General features: G+C 40.2%; 1 protein-coding gene across 19 annotated transcripts in view; it reads right to left on the bottom strand.

The window, feature by feature from the left end:
* Positions 1 to 16,415, bottom strand: part of BIRC6 (baculoviral IAP repeat containing 6) — a 286,722-nt gene extending 270,307 nt beyond the window's left edge. For 16 of the 19 annotated variants that reach the window (XR_008915486.1, XR_458692.3, XM_007476045.3 and 13 more), the window contains exon 1: positions 15,985 to 16,415. Coding sequence is in view for 17 of the 19 variants with exons in the window: in XM_007476045.3 (XP_007476107.1) it covers positions 15,985 to 16,312 (328 nt within the window). In the remaining 2 variants the exon portion in view is untranslated. The remainder of the gene's footprint in view (positions 1 to 15,984) is intronic. The other 3 variants (XM_016432868.2, XM_056813249.1, XM_056813247.1) reach the window with 2 other exon arrangements.
* Positions 16,416 to 16,703: the final 288 nt, after the last annotated feature.

The raw sequence follows: 16,703 nt of genomic DNA, 5'->3' as shown, positions 1-16,703 counted from the left end.
TGAACCACTAGCTGTTTCTGGAGTAGTAGTAAACTAATTAGGGAAAAACTATGAAGAAATTGAGCACTACCTTTGCTGTAGTGAAAGTACAGCTGATCGAATATAAATTTGTAGTGGAGATAGGTAATGAGGATATAATAATGATTTCCTCTAGCTCCATCAAGCAACATGTGGGAATGAAGGAGGCTAATGATTAAGAGTAATCTAGGCTAAGATCTGGGCTAAGGTATATATAAAAACAGGAACAGGAAAAAAGGGCAAAAGGATTGAGAGCAGATTATGTAGAGTTGAATCAGTTCACCAGTGGGTGAAGATAGAGAAGGGAGGAGAGAATAGTCAGAGCAAAGGTAATAACCTGGGAAAAGACTGATGGGAGAAGGGAATGAAGGTCTCACTGAGAATGAGGAATAGTTAAGGGTCAATAAGGCATAGGAAAAATGAAATAATTAAAGTGTGTGATCAGATGAAAAAATTTTTGAGTTCATGAACATAAAAGTCAAACACTTGTGAGTTATGGTAACATAAAAATTGCCCAATCTCTACAATATCCTACTCAAGATCTGAGCTTTTTCCACTGAACTCTTGGAATGCTTGCTCCATAGGTAACAAATTTACTTTCATTTTGCACCTTTTCCCTTCTCATTCCTTTCCTCTTCTTGCACTCACTAAGACCTGGCTCTCTTCTGATGATACAGACTATTTGGCCACTGTTCCCAGCACTGGCTGAAGTTTCACTCACACCCCTGACTCAGAGAGCTGTGGTGGGAGAGACAGAATGCTCATTTTCCATATAGCCACTTTCAGACTTTCCCTCTACTTACCTCCCTTACTACCACTAAGTAACCTCTTCTCGGAGATTCATTCAATTCCTATTAACCATCCAATTAAGAATCTGATAGCTATTATCTACTGACCTCCAGGGCACTCTATTTCCTCTACAAATTAATCCTTCCTCCTAAATTCCTGCCCTCATACTAGAGCTTTGGGAGGACACATACAGTTTAGGGGAGACAGCATACACAGATAGTCCCTCAACATACATAATGACATATTTCTTTTTTTCCTACCACCTTCACTGCTTTTGGACTTCTCCCCCTCTTGCCCTCTTTTTGGCTTCCTTTTGTATGTTGTCTTCCCCTATTAGATGTAAGTTCCTTGAGAGTAAGGGCTGTCTTTTTATTTGTATTTGTATCCCCAGTGCTTAGCACAGTGCCTGGCAAAGAGTAACAGCTTAATATAGGTTTAGTGACAGATAAAAACATGCATATTGAAATTCTCCCAAACATCCTAACTTCCCAGTTCTTCAACTTATTCATTTCCCCTTATCAACTAAATCTCCAACTGAACTCTGACTACACACAAAAATAGTCATCCTCTTGATCTTGCCATCACCCACAAGTATTCAACTTCCACATTTGTAAACCCTGAAATTCCTTAGCTCATTATAATCCTTTATCATTCTATCTTTCCCTCTACTGTACAAAACCTAACCTTCATATTAAATGTGACCTCCGATATCTCCCCTCTCAGGTCTTTTTCAATTATAAACTATACATTAGCTCCATTCTCCTCTCTTCCCCATCTTAATCCTGTACTGAAATAGTCCAACTTTATACTATCCTGTACTCTCAAATTTCTTGCCCCTTATCCTATCACTGATCTTGCCCAACCAAATTTTGCCTTGGATTACTCCCACCATCTGCTCCCTTTATTCCTTCTCTCCCAATCTCCTGCTACTTAATGAGACTAGACAAAATCAATTTTAACAATGCTAAGTATAGGTTCTCGACAAATTTATGTTACATACTTTCATTTGGAACTTGCTGAGCAAGTGAAACCTTTTATACCATTCTCACTGATTCACTATCCCATTCATCAATGTAGTTTTTCCAAACTTTTTTTTAATCACTCTTCAAACTCCATGGCTTTTCTCTTTCTCCCTGTCCATAGGAAGCTGAGAACCTTGCCTCATATTTCAATGAAAAAAGTTGAAGTCATTGGCCAAGAGTTCCCTCTTCTCCCTTCCTCCTCTTATCATTTAAATGCCTTCCTTCATTATCTTCTTCACCTCTGACCCACATGAACAAGTGGGCCTACTCCACTGCCAAAGCAAACACTTCTGGTACACATGACCATTCTGTTTTCTCCAGCAAATGGTGCTCCCTCTTTCAAACCCACCCTCCCTTATCTTCAAATCTCTTCCTAGCTGCTTTCCTGCTATCTGTAAACAAGCCTGTGAATCCTTCACCTCTATTAGCTATCATCTTCTATCTCTTCCTCCTCCTTTCTTGGCTATGGTCTTTGAGAAGGTCATCTAGAACTGGTGCCTCCACTTCCTTTCTTCTCCCTCTCTGAGCTCTTAGCAATATGGCTTCTGATTTCATAATTGCTTTAACCAAAGTTACCTAGTGATCTCTTAATTGTGAAGTCTAATAATTCTCTATTCACATCCTTCTGAAGCCTGACCCTCTTAATTAGGCCCCTCTCCTAGATACTCTTTTCTCTCTTTGTTTTCCATAGCAAACCTTTCTCTTAACATATTTCTCCTTTCTACCTGGGGAACTTTTTCCATGTCAGCCTCCTTTGTTAGATCTTAACCCACTAACCAAAAGCTCTGTCCTAAAGTTCTTTTTTCTTCTCCCTCTATACTATACTATTGAGAGTGCTCAACAATTCCCATGAATTCATCTCTATGAAGACCAAGTCTCAGATTTATTTATCTAGTCCTAATCTCAATCCAGATCCCAAACATGACTTGTCATCTTTCCCCAAAAAAAGCCTTCTTTCTCTTTTCCCAACTTTCTTAATCCTGTGAAAGGCACCACCATTCTTCCCAGACACTCAAGGTTGCAACCTAGGTTTCATCCTCAACTCTTTACTCTTCCTCACTTCTTCCTATCCAATCTGCTGCCAAGTCCTATGATTTCTCAAATTCTATAATTTCTACCTTCACAAAATCACTTGTATAAATTCCTCTACTCCTCCATGACACTGCCACCACCCTGGTATAGGCCCTTATTACCTGACAAACCTGGACTGTTCAATAGCCTGCTAGCTGGTCTTCTGGCTTCAAATCTCTGCTCACTCTAGTTCATCCTCCACTCAACTAAATGATCTTTCTAAAGAGCAGGTCTGAGCACATCACTCACATCCAAACCCCAAATCCCTCCCCATTCAATAAACTCCCAGAATCAAATAAAATTCTATTTGGCATTCAAAGGTCATTCCCAGAAGGTGACAAATAAATATGCCTATGAATAACAGAAAACATAAATATGGATACAGTTAATAATATGAAGTAATAGGAAGCTCACACACCAATTCAACAAGCAATTTATAAAGCACCTTCTATATGTCAGATAATGTTCAAGGTGCAATCCTATCCAATACTCTATAAACTTTGCACGTGGAGCTACAGAAAGGAACATAAGCCAAGATCCATATCCTAAAAGGTCTTACAATCTAGATGGAAAGACAACTCACGAATACATTAAACAAAAATCCAATGAAATTCAGCAAACTATGTTTGGCACACAGCATAAATACTTGTTAAATTTGAGTGAATAATTCCTAAGAGGAGACTAGACCACAAGGCACAGATAAATAAGAGTTCAAGGCAATAAAAGTTCACAAGACAGTAAAAAAGATTAATTGGGAAACAAAAAAACACAAGTGAAGTATAACTGGAATTCAAATGATAACAGTCTAGGACAGACCTAGTGACAAGCCTGCTTCCCTTTGGCCCCTACTCTCTTACCCCAGACAGGGGAGGGAGGAAGCACTCCCATTGCACTGCTGGGCAGAGAGGTGAGTGATGAAAGGCATATGTGGAAAGGGGAAGGACAGTCACTTGAGTGCTCTGTTCCCCTCCAGCTATGTACCACACTGTGAGCTATGCTCCCCTCAAACCTAGCTCCTCTCCACCTCCACTCCACAGGAACCACCTTTGCCACGGACTTAACAGTCTGTGCCACACTTCTCAGGCAGCATGTGAGCCTCCCCAACCCTTCACCCCAAACAAGGGAGGAAGGAAGTGCTCAGATTGCCTGCTGGGCAGAGGGACAGGGGACATGAGGAATGAATTCAGGAGCATGGAGAGGGGGAGGGGAACAGTTCCACCCTGTAATCCCTCTGGCTTTCTAGTAATGAACTCTGGTGGGCTGACTGCAGGTGTGCCCACAGAGAGGGCACCACAGAAAGGGCTCTCTGCATGCTCTTTTTTTGTACTTGTGCCAAAGGTTCACCAATACAGGTCTAGGGTGAGCAAGGGAAATTTCATGAAGAATTTGAGCAAATGAATAGTAGGGCAGCAGGCATTCAACAAAGCTAAGAATGATCTTGGACAAATTTTCTCAAAGTTTATTATGGGGCAATTGGTGAAAGAGTTTTGCTAAGAAGTAGGGTTCAGCATAGAGATCCACGTTGGTAGAGTTGGTTGAGACCAGGTTTTGGAAGATTTTAAATACCACTCATAATCCTCAGAAATTCTGAACAACAAAGCAAGAGCAAATCATGAGCATTCTTCCTTAACTATTCAGACAGTAGCAGTTTTGACTCCAACCAATAGGCAAGAGTAGGTTTTCTCATGGAAAAGCATCACATTGAAGGCACATACTGAATTTTACTTTGATCCACAAATATGAATTCGCCTCATTTTAGGAAGTTCCCCGGTAAGGAAATTTCTCTGTCAATGTAGATTTGCAGTTCTGCAAACTAATGATTAAGTTAACTGCCTGAGGCCTTTGAAAAATGAAGTCTGTATGTCAGAGAAAAGATATGAAACCAGACCTTTCTGACTTAAAAATCATCCCCCTCTCAGCTTATAGAGGTTAGTAAACCCTAACATTCACTAATCTGTAAAAAAATTCTTCTCAAGCCAAAGTATTTCAATATAGTTGATTTAGTACTTTTTAATCCTATGTACTTTATTTCATGCATTTAAAAATATTATTCTGAAGAGTCCCTGGAATTCACTATACTGGCAAAGGGATCCATGACACAGAAAAGATTAAGAAATTCTGCACTAGGGATAAAAGGAAGGAAAAAAAAAATTTCCCACGAACTTACATTCCAATGGGACAGATGACAAATAAAGTATGCACAAGACATATACAGAATAGATGAAAGGTTATCTCAGTAGGGTGAGGGGGGTGTTAGGCCACTAGGAACCCCTGGAAAGACTACAAGCAGAAGGTAGAATCTGAGCTACATTGAAGGAAGGCAGAAAAGGAAAGTAGTGAGAAGGGACAGAATGAGGAAGGGAAGGAACATGAGAGAAAAATGAAGATTGCAGGCAAAGGACAAAGTGCAAAGGTACAGAGATGGAAGATGCAGTGTCCTGTTCAATCAAAAGTAGCATGGGCCAGTAGATATGGATTATATATATATAGTACATAGAGAGAAGTAAAGTATAAGAAGATTGGAAATACAGGAAGAAGACAAGTTACTAAGAGTTTTAAATGTGGGGTAGAGCTAGGTGACTCAGTGGATAGAGAGCCAAGCTAAGAGAGAGGGAGTGGGGGCACCTGAGTTCAAATCTAGCCTCACATACTTCCTATTGATGTGCCTCTGGAAAAGTCACTTAAATTTAACCCCAATTGCTCAGTCCTTACTGCTCTTCTGCCTTGGAATTGGTATTCAGTATCTATTCTCCCATTCTTCAACAGAAGGTAAAGGTTTAAAAAAAAGTTTTAATTGCCAAATTGAGAACTTCATAATCAATCCCAGAAATAAAAGTCACTGGAGTTTACTGAGTGGGGGGGCTGGTGGGAGTGTAACATAGTCAGATCTATACTTCAAAAAAATCACTTTAGCAGTTGATTGGGAGAATGAATTGGAGTGGGGAGAAAATTGAGGCAGTAAAACCAATTAAAGGCTACTGGGAAAAGCTAACTGGGAGGTGATAATCCAATATTGTTCAATATTTACTGGGTGAGTATTAGAATTCTCTCAATGGGCTCTGGGAAGAGGAAACAGTTGACTTCTACTTTGCATGAATTAGCTAGAAAGAACATGGTTTGTCAACTTACAAGTGTTCCCATCATCACCTGAACCCCCCCATATACACACCATCTTAAATTGTTTATGACCTACTGATTCTCAGCCTAGGAAACATTCAGACCCTATGCTTAGAGGCAGCTTAATGAAGTCAATAAATCATGCTAATTTCCACCACCTAAAATTTATGGTGCATAATCTCAGCTGTTTCAACAGTACAAGATACAGTTGCCAGTCTTAGAGTAGGGAAGACCTGGCTTCAAGTCCTGTCTCAGACACTACAGATTTAGAGACCAAGAGTAAGTTAACATCTCAGCACTGTTGTTCAGCACTATCTAACTGTGATCCTAATTGGAATTTTCTTGGCAAAGACACTGGAATGGTTCTCCATTTCCTTCACCAGTTCATTTTATAGATGAGAAACTGGGGCAAACAGTGCTTAACACAGGGCTATTAAGTGTCTTAAGGTATATTTGAATTCAGGAAGATGAGTCTTCCTGATTCCTAGCCCCATGATCTATTCATTCACCACCTACCTATCCATAATATCTCAGTATGCCCAGGCAAATCTATAGGACCAATTTAAATATGAGTTATCCATTTGCATTGGTGGAAGAAGAGTCTACATCTAAAGTTCTAATAAAGTAAGGAGCTCCCAAACCAAGGAAATCACAAGTTTGAATAAGAATTTAAAAAAAAATCATCAGGCAGTAAATTACTAAATATTCAAATGATTCAGGCTCTAAGTACCATTTATAGTCTAACAATAAGGGAAGCCCTACAAAGAAATCAGAGTCCTAACTCACAAAAGATCTCAGCAAAATCTTCATTGATGCTCAATCTTTCTTCTAGTTTACTCTTGATTATCTAGTCTTCATTGCTCTCCCTTAAGCAACCAACTTCATTAAAAACAAAAACAAACAAAAAACAAACAAAAAAACCCAACAACCTCCCCTTTAAAGCAGATGAAAACCTTACTCCTCTCCTAAGGAGTCTAAGCATTTGTACCCATTCTTTCTCCAGGTCAGAAAGAAGCCCTTCTCTTCATATTAAAACTTAGCCTTGTGTCCTTGATACTATTCCCTTACACATCCTCTAGGATGTGGATGCTTACCCTTATCCGTCATGTAGTTTCCATCTTTCCCTCTTCCCTGGCTCAATCCTATAAGCATATAAATAAGTTAATGTCTTACAAATTCTCAAAAAGTATTCTTGATCCTTTTATACTATTCATCTCCTTCCTCCCCATTCTGTGCCTCCTGACCTCAGTGTCCTTTGTTTAATCTTTTTCCAGTTCTCTCCCACTAACAGTGGACGTTCCCCAGGACTGTAGTTTCCTTGCCACCAGTCTTCCCCATCCATTTCCCACTAAGTTATCAAAATCATTTTCCTAAAACAAGTCTAACCACATCATCTCCCTATTTAATAAACTCCAGTGGCTCCCTATCACCTCCAAAATCAATGCCAATGATTGGCATTTATAAACTTACCCCTTCCTACTTTTTCATTCATCTCATATCTTACTCCCTCCACTCCATGTAACTGGCAATCTGGTAACACTGGCCTCCTTAGAGCTCACACAAGACACTCCATCTCCAGTCTTTGGGTATTTTTTACTAGTTGCCCCCATACCTGTAAGACACTTCACCTTCATCTCTGTCTTCCAACTGCTCTTGGCTTCCCTCAGTCTAAGAAATCCCATCATCTATGAGAAATCTTTTCTGATTTTCTGCAATACTAATGCTTTCCCTCTGTTGATTATCTTCAGTTTATTCTGAATGTATACTGTTTGTACATAATTGTTTGTATTTTGCCTTCCCTACTAGACTTTGAACTTGGGTCCTAATTTTTGCCTTTCTTTGTATCCCCAGTGCTTAGTACAATGCCTGGCACCTAGTAAATGCTATTTAATAACTGACTGCCCAACTTCTTTAAAATATCTACACATCTTACACTATATGTCACAATAGGTTCAAGAGAAACATAGCCAAGTATTAAAGGTCACAAAAGGTTTTTTTCTGAGAAACAATAAGGGTTGAATCTTACATGATCATGGATAGAGGAAGAATTCTTAACCAAAAAATAGAGCTAATCATCTTTCCTGATGTCTCTGTAGTACTGACATTGGTAGTCATCTCTTGTTTCTAGAAATGACAATGTTGTCATGGTTCTCGTCCTTTTGTCTCCTTTGCAGGATCATCATCCATGAGCAGGAGTGCAACTCTCTCTTGGAACTCCTACCTTCCTTCAAGGCTTTGTTCAACTGCCTTTCTTCCTCTCAGCTGTAGCATTCCTCCATTCTCAAACCATTGTATTTATCTTGTATATATACACCTTATATTTATTCATCTGGAAACATACTGTTCCAGCTCAGTAGAATTTAAGTTATTTGAGGGTATGAACTTTCTCACATTTGTCTTTGTAGTCCCATCATCTAATAGTACCTAGCATGTAATTAGCACTGAACAAAAGTTATTGATAGATAAGATGAATGTTTATTATTTCAATCACATAGAATTAGAGATTTTGCAAGAATAAAGTCAAGATAAAAGTTGAACTATGTGGCAAAAAATTGCATCAAATATTACTAGTAGAAGCCTAAGAATGAATATATACATAGGCAACTGACTACATATTTAAGACCAAAATTTATTCTCCAAGTGATGTGTGGTCAAAGAAATGGACAACTTAAAAGTAACACTAACTATCAACAATCATATAAAAAGCATGTTCCAATTTCCTAATAATAAGTGAAACTAAAATAAGCTCACTTCACATCTAGAAACTTTATAAAAATGGCAATCAGAAAGAAAGGTATCATCATGTACATTAAAGCATTTTAGCAGCACTTTTGGTGGTAGGTACCCATGGATTGGGAAATGGCCAACCTGTGATATATATGAGTAATAGAATAATATTGTACAAAGAGAAATATGAGAAATTTTATTTTCATAGGATCACAAATCTAGAGCTGGAAAGAACATCAAGAATACAAAATAAGCAGAATAAAATATGACTACAAAAATCTAAGTAGGAAAAAAACATTAAGAAGTCAAACTAAATAATTTTAATGACCCATCCTGGTCTTAGGGAATATAGATAATAAAACCTATTGAAGACTATAAGGAGCACAATGTTATGTCCTTTGTCAGACAAGCTCACCCACAGTTATGGGCTGTTTTTGTTAAGACACTCAACAAGTATTTAAAAAGCACTGACTTATGTACTTGGCAATATGTAAAAAAGGATACTTTCTTTGTATTCCCAGGGCTTACTACAGTGCCTGGCACACAGCAAACTCTTAATAAATGCTTACTGACATACCTGTACTCAAAATATGTATGTATGTTAATATACACATATATATAAAATATATGTAATACATACTATATGTATATGTATATAAAGACATGATATATACAGTCTAATGGGAAGGTATCTCAAAAGGAAGGCAGATGGGAAAGATCTCCTGCAGAAGATGGAATGGGAGCTAAGTCTTAAAGGAAGCCAAAGTGGAAGTGAAAAGGAAGAGCATTTCAGACATAGGAGAAAGCTGGGGAAAAGGTACAGAATTAGGAGGTGGATTTATTCAGAAAGCAGCTAAAAGGCCACTGTTCCTAGATCATCAAATATCTACAGGGGAATAAAGTAAAAGAATGGAAATGATAAGAAAGGCTAGTCTATGAAATTTTAAAAGCCAAACAAAGAATGTCTTTGTTACAAAGATTGGTTCAATAGAGAGAGGAAGAAATTACTACAACTTAAAATCTTTTTTTTTTTAAAACCCTTACCTTCCATCATAGAATCAATACTGTGCTTTGGGTCTAAGGCAAAAGAGTGGTAAGGGCTAGGCAATGGGGATCAAGTGACTTGCCTAGGGTCACACAGCTAGGAAGTGTCTGAATCCAGATATGAACCCAGGACCTCCCATCTCTGGGCCTGGCTCTCGATCCTCTCACTGAGCCACTCAGCTGCTGCCAATTTAAAATCTTTTTTAAAAGCATTATTTTAAAAGATGTCCCTACATCCCCAATCCAATACTCTTTTTTAAAATTCTCATCTTTTTTGACCTCCCAGCAATATTTGATACTTTCTCTTTCAGCTCCTGAGACAATATTCTGATTCTGCTAATTGCTCATCATCCTTTCCAAATCACTGAAGGTTTGGTTCTTTCTACACTCTCCCTTGACAACATCATTTACTACCACGGCTTCTTCTATTTCACAACTATATCAAGAATTTCCAATCTTTATCTCCATCCCTGAACTCTTTCTAAACATCCAGACCCACCTTTTCAATATCCTACAGGATTTCTCTATTTGAATAACATTCTGGCATCTCAAAGTCATTATGTCCAAAACTGAATTTTATCATGTTTTCCCCAAAACCTCACTCATCCCGAATAAGTTGGCAAATCTTATTCCTACTTCTGTATCCCTTACAGTCATCCCATTCTCCTCACTCACAGAGCTATTACCCTCATCATCTCTTTAAAGACTGCCTCCTGATTTTTCTCCCATTCTAATCTCCTCTTTCTGATCAATCCTCCATATACTTGTTAAAGTGATTTTACTAAAGTCTAAGTCTGACCATGTCATTTACCTATGCAAACTTAAGTGGTTCTTACTTTGACATTTTAAATCTTTCATAACCTGGCCTCAAAATACCTTTACCACTTTCATTCACATCACTCCCCTACATACAGTCAAATTAGGCTTATTGTCTCTCATATGTAATATTACCTCTACTGTTTTCATTGCTTTACACATAGCACCGCATGCTACAGAAATCTTTTCTACTCCCAGTTTTTAGTGCTAACTCTCCAAATTACTTTCTTGATATACTTAAGAGAGTTAGCCTCCAAAATAAGTTTAAGTTAAGTCTTTACCTCTGAATGGTAAAGACTCTGTGACCCTGGGAAAATCCCTTAACCTCTCAGTGCCCTTGGTAATTCTCTAAGACTATAAACTACAGAAAAAGTGCCAACACAGATAATGGGACTTTTGCCATCTGGGAGTTCCCTATACCAATGAAATCACAGGTTCAGTCCCTATCCTTATTCATCTAGTTTAAACTTCTAAATATACATCTCCCTGACTAGATTATAAGCTTCCTATGGACAAAGCTGTTTTGATCTTGCCTTTGTATCCCTGTACAGAGTAGACATTAATATATGCTTATTGATTGAAAATTTGTTCCTCCTTTTGACTTCATCATTTCTGTCCATGGTGCCACCAGTGCACCATATTTGAAATACTGGTATTAGTTTTTCTCTCCCATGTCAGATAAATCAAATCTAGGAATTTAATTTTGACATGTCTTCTGAACCTAACCTAATTCAATAAAAGTCCTAACAGCTCTACTTTCTCTCCTCAATCCATCCTTCCCATTTGATGGAAGAATAAGAATAACCTGGATATTTCTTATGTACAGATCTTGCCATATAATTTTTCTGCTCAAATATTTTCACTGTCCCCCAACTAAAGTTCAAAATCCTTTTTCCGGCATTTGAGACCCTGCATAATTTGGTACCATTCTACAGTTCTAGTTTTATCTCCTGATACTCCCCTCCAAATACCATATTGCAATCAAGCCATCCTGGTGACACTTTCCCTCTCTAATTTCATCAATTGAACTTCAGCATTAATTTGAAATGCAGTCTCTCCCAGGAAGCTTCTTCATTCTCCTTTCCCCATTCACTTCCAGCCCCAGCATACCTCACTTCACAAAGTATTTTCCTCACACCTCTATTAAGCTGGATTTTTTGTATAGTATCTCCCCTAGATTTGCACACAGTAGGCAGAAAGTTTATTTGTTTAAATGAAATACTATTGAACTGAATGTTTATCACTTACATCTTCTCATATCTCCTGGAATTGACTTAAGCTTTAGTAAGGTCAATAGCCATAATAATAGTTGCACCTAGTAAAAAAAATGCCCATTCTTCCCTGAATGTAAGCATCCATTAAATATCATAATCTCAGGCTGAAAGCTAATGAAAGTTTACAAAGATGCTAGACAAAACAAATAAGAAAACACACAGGAGAAATTGCCCATTTTCAAAAAGCTTATCCACTAATATCTATGGGTACACAACTACAATAACTTCTCTTATAAATGTAATTCTATACTCACCTAAAATTTTTACTTCTTTTAATAAAATGTAGGCCACCCTCTAGTCACAAAACTCTAATTTACCCATTACCAAATAAATGTAAACAGTTTTATCCACCCCTAAAATTAAGTAGAACAAAAATACCATAAAAATACCATGTGTGTAGCACTCACTTCCCAGGTACTTCTGCATTAATCTCTATAATTTTCAAAAAGTATATAAACAAACATTTTAGACTTTAGCTATTGTTACCTACAAAATAAAAAACTGCAAGACTTCAATTCTTTTCTTAATAAATGATAAATGGATTATGTCTAGTAATGATATAGCAACATTTAAGATTACCAATTTAAGAAATGTCACTGTAAATATTATAATGATTAGGATGACTTTGTGGCTAATTTAGTGGTATAATAGAATTGAAAAAATGGGGTGCTTTCAGTTAAAAAAATAATATAACTTTGAGCATAAATATTCAAAACTTCTCTAGGGGTAAGCTTAGTGGCTCATTGGTTAGAGAGCCAACCCTAAAGACAGGAGCTCCCTGGTTCAAATCTAACATCAGAACTTCCTAGCTATATGATCCTGGGCAAGTCACTTGACCCCAATTGCCTAGCCCTTACTACTCTTCTGCCTTGGAACCAATACACAGCATTGACTAATACAGAAGGTAGGGATTAAAAAAAAACACAAAACACTTTTCTGTCATTTGTAATTCACTGCTATGCTTCCATCATCTTTATTCATTCTGATTTTCCAAAGAAAGCACCATCATTTATTCATATATTCTTTTTAAATTTTATACATAGACTCTTCATGCAAAAATCATGTATCACTGAAAACATATTTTTCCCTCACCTATGTACAAGCACATTCATGCCCCAGGTCTCCCCAAGCATCCTGACACACCCCAAAATTATTTACCCTAAATGTGGTCTCTAGTCACTCCAGTCACACACAACCTCCTCCTCCCTCCCTGACCTCTTCTTTCCATTCACTACAGATAAATTTTGACACTGTACTTATAAACAAGTTGACATATAGCATTTTAAGTTTTGCAAAGTAATCTATATACAGTATCTCATTTGATATTCACAACTCTGAATGCAGGATTACAGATATTCCCATTTTACAGACAAGGAAAAGGAAAAAGGAGGCTTAGAGGTTAAACATGCACAATGAAACTAAGTATAAGTTAGATTGGAACCTGCATCTTCCCAACTCAAAAACACAGTTCTCTTCTATCCATGAGATAATAAGGTATATTCTCCATATCTTAAGTACTACTCCCCACTCTCAATTATTTACATCAAGGATCATTCATTCATTAAACCTTCAGGAAATCTTACTACATATCTCACATACTAGGGACCCTTAATTCCTAATTTCTACTAATGTATAGAAATTTAAAAAATTGTCAACATATTTCCTGTCCTTCTCTCCAGTTGACACTTGAGACACAGTGTCTGTCCCATACATATGGGATAACCTCTCTGTCCCAACAAAAACAAGACACCTAAACATTTTTCTTTATGCTCTAGATTTTACTCAGGTTTATGCTATGCAAACAAATTTTTTTAAATTATAGCTCTAAAGCTGGAAATAACCTAAAGAAAGCATCTAGTAACCACCTGCCATCAGGCATAAAATTTTTATTCCTGAGAAACAATAAAGGAATTCATTCACTAACTCATATAGTAACCCTAATCACCTGCCCTTCTCCATTCTTTCATATCTAACCTTGTTGTCATTCTCTTATTAATATGAAGTAACAAGGAGGAATAATGGATAAAGCTCTGGACTTGACAGTCTGGAAAATCTGAGTTCAAAATCCTGCCTCAGATAATCACTAGCTGTGTAAACCTGGGCAAATCACTTGACCTCTCTGTGCTCAGTTTCATCACCTATTAAATAAGCATAACAACAGCCCCTAATATCAAATGAGATAAAATAGCTAAAGTCATTTTACTTATATTAAAATCTGTAATTATTTCCAATTTATCCTGTTTATCCAATTACACAACTATTTACTGGTGGTCTTTCCCTTTAGACTGAAAGCTCCCTGTTGGAAGGGACTGATTTTGGGAGATTTGTTTATCTAGGGGGGGAAGGGGGTCTTTCTTTGTATCCTCAGTGCTTAGCACACTAACACATAACAGACAATAAATATTTGTTGATTTGAATAGGTTAAAGTGTTCTGCAAACCTTAAAACTACAAACAAATATTACCTATAATTATGTACACTACTGGAGTAAATGTCTCTTCATAAGCTCCTGTGCTATCTCTTTATACTTTATCTAGTATCAGAGGATCATAAATTCAGTTCTGGAAAGGACCTCAGAGGTTATCTAATCTCTCTTATTCTTCAGTTGAAGAAACTGAGGCCCAAAGGTGTTAAGTGACTTGCCGAAGGACACATAGGTAAGTGATCAGAGCTGGAATTTGAGCCTGGCTTCTCTGGCTCCAAATACATCAAACTTTCCACCACACCATGATCGCTTCCCAATTTTTAGCTCTAAAACCACTCATGGTGCAGATGCTAATAGAAGGCTACCTCAGGTCAACTCTATTTGAGCTAGATCCAGCTGGTCCAATCCAATTCAATAACATTTGTTAAGAATCGACAAAGAGCAAGGGACTGTGCTAGGAGATGGAGATACAAAGACAAAAAAGGAAAATTAGTACTTCCTCTCAAGTATTTTACATTCTATTGTTTGGAGGCTGGGAGAAGAGATACAACATTAAAATAGTTAGGTACATAAATGATTTGAAGAAGAGTACACTAGAGTAACCATCTTAAAACCTTGGCCCACAACAATTTCATTAAAGGTAGCTTGCCTTACAATAAAATTTACAAGCACAGAATCCTGTCAATTACTCCCCCACCCACTAATTCTACCTCAGGGATCTTAGTAATATCGAAGTACCATCTTTCAGTACACAAAATCACAGAAAAACACACACACACACACAAAAAGGTCCCGTAATTTCACCTAATCCATAATCCAAGCGAACCAAGGTTTCTTTTCCGGTTTATCCTAAGTTTTCTGCCTCTGGGAGAAAGAGATGGAGAGGGAGGTAAGGGGACCAAGGTCTTCACTTTAGGGGCCTCCAGCTCAGTCAGATGCCTCCTTCGGTGGGGACAGGGGAAGCGGGGTCGGTCCACATGCCACCCCGCCTCGCCCCACCCTAGGAGTCCTAAAGGCAAGCCCTCTGCACCGGAGGGTGCCTATTTCTCCCTCCCTCCAAGAAGTGAAAAGAAAGAGGATGAGCAAGGAGGGGCAGAGAAAGTCGGAGAGTAAGGCCGGAGGCGCCCGAAATCTTCCTCGTCCCTCATCCCGGAGCCTCGACCCGAGAAGGCTCTCAGCCGGCCTCCTCACACCGGCGGTCCTCAACCCCTTTCGCTTTCATATCCATAGGAGACAGCCGCAGCTGCTTCCGCCCTTCCAAGGGACCCAACACCTTCAGGCCAGGCCAAGCCTCTCCCCGAGGTGGGTTCCGACAGGGCCTCCTCCGGGCCTCCCTGGACCGACGAGGCCAGCTGGGCTCATCACCAAAACCCGAGGCCCACAAAAGCAGACCCTACGACCACCGCTCCCTGCCGGTTCCAGGCCAAACTCCATGAAGGCCTTTCCTTCCCAACAAGGAGCCGCCACCAAAATAGGTTTCTACCCCCACCCCCACCCCGCCCTCGGCCGAGCTGGGCCTCGCCTTTCGGCGCTGGCCGCCCGCTACCTCCCCCCATCATGCCTCTCCCCTTTCCCGTAAGGCTGGGACCCGTCTCTTAGTGCCCACCCCGGCACTCGGAGGCCCGGCCCCTTCCCGCGCCGGGGCCGGGGCCACGGCACAGCCAGAGATGCCCGGGACTCACCGCTGAGTGCCGAGGCCTGTAAGGTGGCCCCCGAGGTGCCGTCGATGACTTTGATGGTCCCGCGGCTGGTGACGGCCAGGATGGCGTTGAGCGCCGGGTGGTAGGAAAGGCTGTGCAGCCCATCGGCGTCGCAGCGCATGCAGCCGTCCCGCAACACTAGCCACTCCGAGACCCCGGCCCCGGCCCCCGCCGCCGCCGCCGCCGAGGAGGAGCTGCCGGGGCCCGAGGCCGCGGCAGCCGCCATCTTCCTGCCTGCGCTCAGCACAATCACACTGGGAAGCGGCTCAGTGACAGTCCCGGGAGGAGCAGCGCCGCCGCCAGTCACCATCCGGGGCCAGGGGGCAGGCCGAGCAGCGTTAGCCGGAAGTGAAGTCAGGGCGCCGGGCACGCACGAGGAACGTCAGGTGGCTGGAAAGGAGTAGCGGGGACCCGCGGCGGCCGGGGGGCCGAAGGGGGTGTAAAGGAGGCGGTGCCGGGGGTGGGGTGAGAGGGGACTGGAAGATGGATGAGGCATGCGCACAACTGGTCCTGTGTGCCACGCGCACCGGGGTCCTTCCTTTCGCCCGCCCTCGGGACCCAGTTGCTCAGGGGTCTTCTCGCCCCGTGGCCCCACCCCCACCTAGTTTGCGCGAGCCAAACTCCTTTTTTACGTGTTTGGGACGGGTGGAGTGCTTGGGCTACCCCCACACCTTTGCCGTCTGCTGTTGCGCCCTCTCTGG

Source organism: Monodelphis domestica, chromosome 1 (assembly GCF_027887165.1).
Source record: "Monodelphis domestica isolate mMonDom1 chromosome 1, mMonDom1.pri, whole genome shotgun sequence".
NCBI classification, from domain to species: Eukaryota; Metazoa; Chordata; class Mammalia; order Didelphimorphia; family Didelphidae; genus Monodelphis; species Monodelphis domestica.
Note: the sequence above shows the minus strand (reverse complement) of the source record. Positions and strands in the feature narration are given on the sequence as shown.